Source organism: Carlito syrichta, unplaced genomic scaffold, assembly GCF_000164805.1.
Source record: "Carlito syrichta isolate Samal-C Ts95f unplaced genomic scaffold, Tarsius_syrichta-2.0.1 Scaffold305628, whole genome shotgun sequence".
NCBI lineage: Eukaryota > Metazoa > Chordata > Mammalia > Primates > Tarsiidae > Carlito > Carlito syrichta.
This window is the reverse complement of record NW_007249724.1, coordinates 183,006-185,539: the sequence shown is the minus strand read 5'-3', so window position 1 is coordinate 185,539 and position 2,534 is coordinate 183,006. Positions and strand designations below refer to the sequence as shown.

The following is a 2,534-nucleotide window of genomic DNA, read 5'->3' as shown; positions in this document are numbered from 1 at the left end:
CTGAGCCAACTCCTTTTCTCCTAGGCAATGTGACTATTAAATACCTGTCCCCTTTAGGTCCCACTTATCTCTGTCTGATATCTTGTTTTCTCTCTTACAATTTGATCTTTCCCACCATCTTTCAGATGTGGACTGGAACCAGTCATTTTATTTACAATCTCTCTCTTTTTGGCTCCATAAATTTGGGGAAATGGAACAGATGTCTGCTGTTTTTCAAGGCGCCACATCTTTAGTTTTTATGCTTTTCCTACAGAGTCTAATTTGGCTTGTTTAAGTGCTTATTGAATAATAATTAGAACTTTGAGTTCTTGCAGGCAGCAGGACCTATTTGATACAGGTATATTAGGCCTTCCCCAGGGTCAAAGCAGGAGGAGGTGCAGATCACCTTTTTAAAATGTAGTCACTTTTTTTTTTTGTGAGTTGGTGCACTCTGTTGTCCAGACTGGAGTGCAGACTGGAGTGCAGTGGCCGCTCCCGGCCACCGCAGCCTCTACCTGCTGGGCTCTGGTGATCCTTCCGCCTCAGCCTTCCAAGTAGCTGGAACTAGAGGCGCGCGCTACCACGCCCAGCTAATTTTTTGATTTATTGTGGAGATGAGGTCTCACCAAGTTGCCCAGGTGGGTCTCGAACCCGCGGGCTCAGGCAATCCACTCGCCTTAGTCTCCCAAGGCACGGGATTGCAGGCTGAGCCACCAAGCCCAGTTTATGTAGTCACTTTCATTTAGTGCCAGGGACATAACAATAAAGAAGAGAACCACCATTCTTGTTCCTGAAGGAGTGCACATTCTGGGGACATTTCATTCCTGCAGAAAATAGAGAACTTACTACATGTGAGATATTCCTGATCATTAAATAAAACAGAAACAATTCCTGTACTGATGGTTATGTTGTGGAGGGGAAGTAGAAAGCAGAATACAATATTCATAAATACATTTTAAAGATCATATTAAAAGGTGATAAATGCTATAGAAAAAGATAGAGCAGGATAAAGAGGGATTAGGAAAGTTGGAGGAATTTACAATATTAAATAAGGTGGTTAGGGTAGGTCTCATTGAAAAGGTGATAATTGAAAAAAGACTGGAAGAAAAATGAGGAAGGAAGCCTTAATATTGGAAGGAAGAGCAAGTCCAAAGGCCCTGGGGCTTGAGGTGTGCCCCACCTTTTTAGGGAGTTTGAGGAGGCCAGTTTAGATGGAGCAGAGTGAACAAGGTGAGAATAGGAGGAAATCATTAGCAGGCAGATCAAGCAAAGCTTTCACTCTGAGTGTAATGATCCACTGGGAAGTGCTGAGCCGAGAAGTGACCTGAGTTCAGGCTTCAAAGAGCTGGTCTGGCTGCTGTGTTTAGGTTAGACTCTGCAGGTGCAGGGTGATTGCGGGTAGGCCAGTGTAATCACACGAATGGGAGGAGGGAGGTGATGGTCACTGAAAGGGTGACAGATGGAGATGATAAGAGGTCAGATTTTTGGAGACAAGACCAACAAGATTTTCTGGCAGATTGGATGTGGGGTGTGAAAGAAAAGAAGCAGGGATGATTCTAAGATTTTTGGTTGGAAAGAATGGAGTAGCCGTTGACTGAGATGACAGACTGGTGTTGAGAGTTTTTGCCTTGTTTATGAGCGTTGGGTCAGGAGTTCCTTTTGGATACGTTAAGTTTCAAGGGCTCACTAGCTATTCAAGTGGAATTGGTGGCTGGATTTTGGAGCTGTCTGGGGAAATAATTTTGGGGACATCTCTAAAGCTTCAGGAAGTGAGACCCTGCTCCAAAAGGGCTCGAAGACCTTGTTGAGGTTGTTCCAGAACTGGCCACTTCCCTCTCCTCAGCCCATTCTCAGGCAGGAAAATCCCCGGGACAGCAGCCCCTTCCTTCAGCACAACCCTTCTTTTCCCTCTTTGGGGAATGCCTGAGGAATATGAACAAAAATGATAACACGCATCAGCACGGCGCCCTCTCGCCAGCTCGCATCAGGGAGACAGGCAAGGCCCGCCAGGCTTGAAAAACCGTCCCGAAGTCCGCCACGGCACTCCAGCGGCGGCTGAAAAAGCTGGAGCGCCCGAGGGTGGGCGGGGCCTGGCGGTGGGCGGGGCCTGGCGGTGGGCGGGGCCGCGGCGCGAGGGCACGCCGCAGAAGAGGCGTGGCCGGCTCTGCGCGCCGGCTTGCCAGCTAGCGCGCCTCCCTCTCTCCTGCCCTGCCGCGAGTGATCAGCTGGTCTGCGCTTCCCTGACGTGGACCGGCGCACGTCACCGCCGAATGGCAGCCTCCAGAAAGGCACCGCGAGTAAGGTGAGGGGACTCTGCCAGGGAGCCGGCGTCCGGGCAACGTACAGCCCTCCTGCCCGACCGCGCGTGTTGCACCCCCAAGGGCAGGAACAAGCTGGGAGGAGCCGCGGCGCCGGTCGCTGTCGGGCTGGGGCCGCGCTTGCCGGAGTCCCTGAACGGAGGGAGGGAGCTGTGTCCCCGGGCAAGACCTGGGTCGTTTCCGGCGGGGCCGCAGGCACCGAGGGCGGCCCCTGGACGGGTGTGCCGCGGAACTGCC

At 51.6% G+C, this 2,534-nt stretch overlaps 1 protein-coding gene across 11 annotated transcripts in view; it reads left to right on the top strand.

The window, feature by feature from the left end:
* The first annotated feature begins 2,137 nt into the window (after positions 1–2,137).
* Positions 2,138–2,534, top strand: part of XPNPEP1 (X-prolyl aminopeptidase 1) — a 59,479-nt gene continuing 59,082 nt past the window's right edge. For 4 of the 11 annotated variants that reach the window (XM_021714334.1, XM_021714333.1, XM_021714336.1 and 1 more), the window contains exon 1: positions 2,138–2,281. Coding sequence is in view for 7 of the 11 variants with exons in the window: in XM_021714330.1 (XP_021570005.1) it covers positions 2,250–2,281 (32 nt within the window). In the remaining 4 variants the exon portion in view is untranslated. The remainder of the gene's footprint in view (positions 2,282–2,534) is intronic. The other 7 variants (XM_021714330.1, XM_021714332.1, XM_021714329.1 and 4 more) reach the window with 3 other exon arrangements.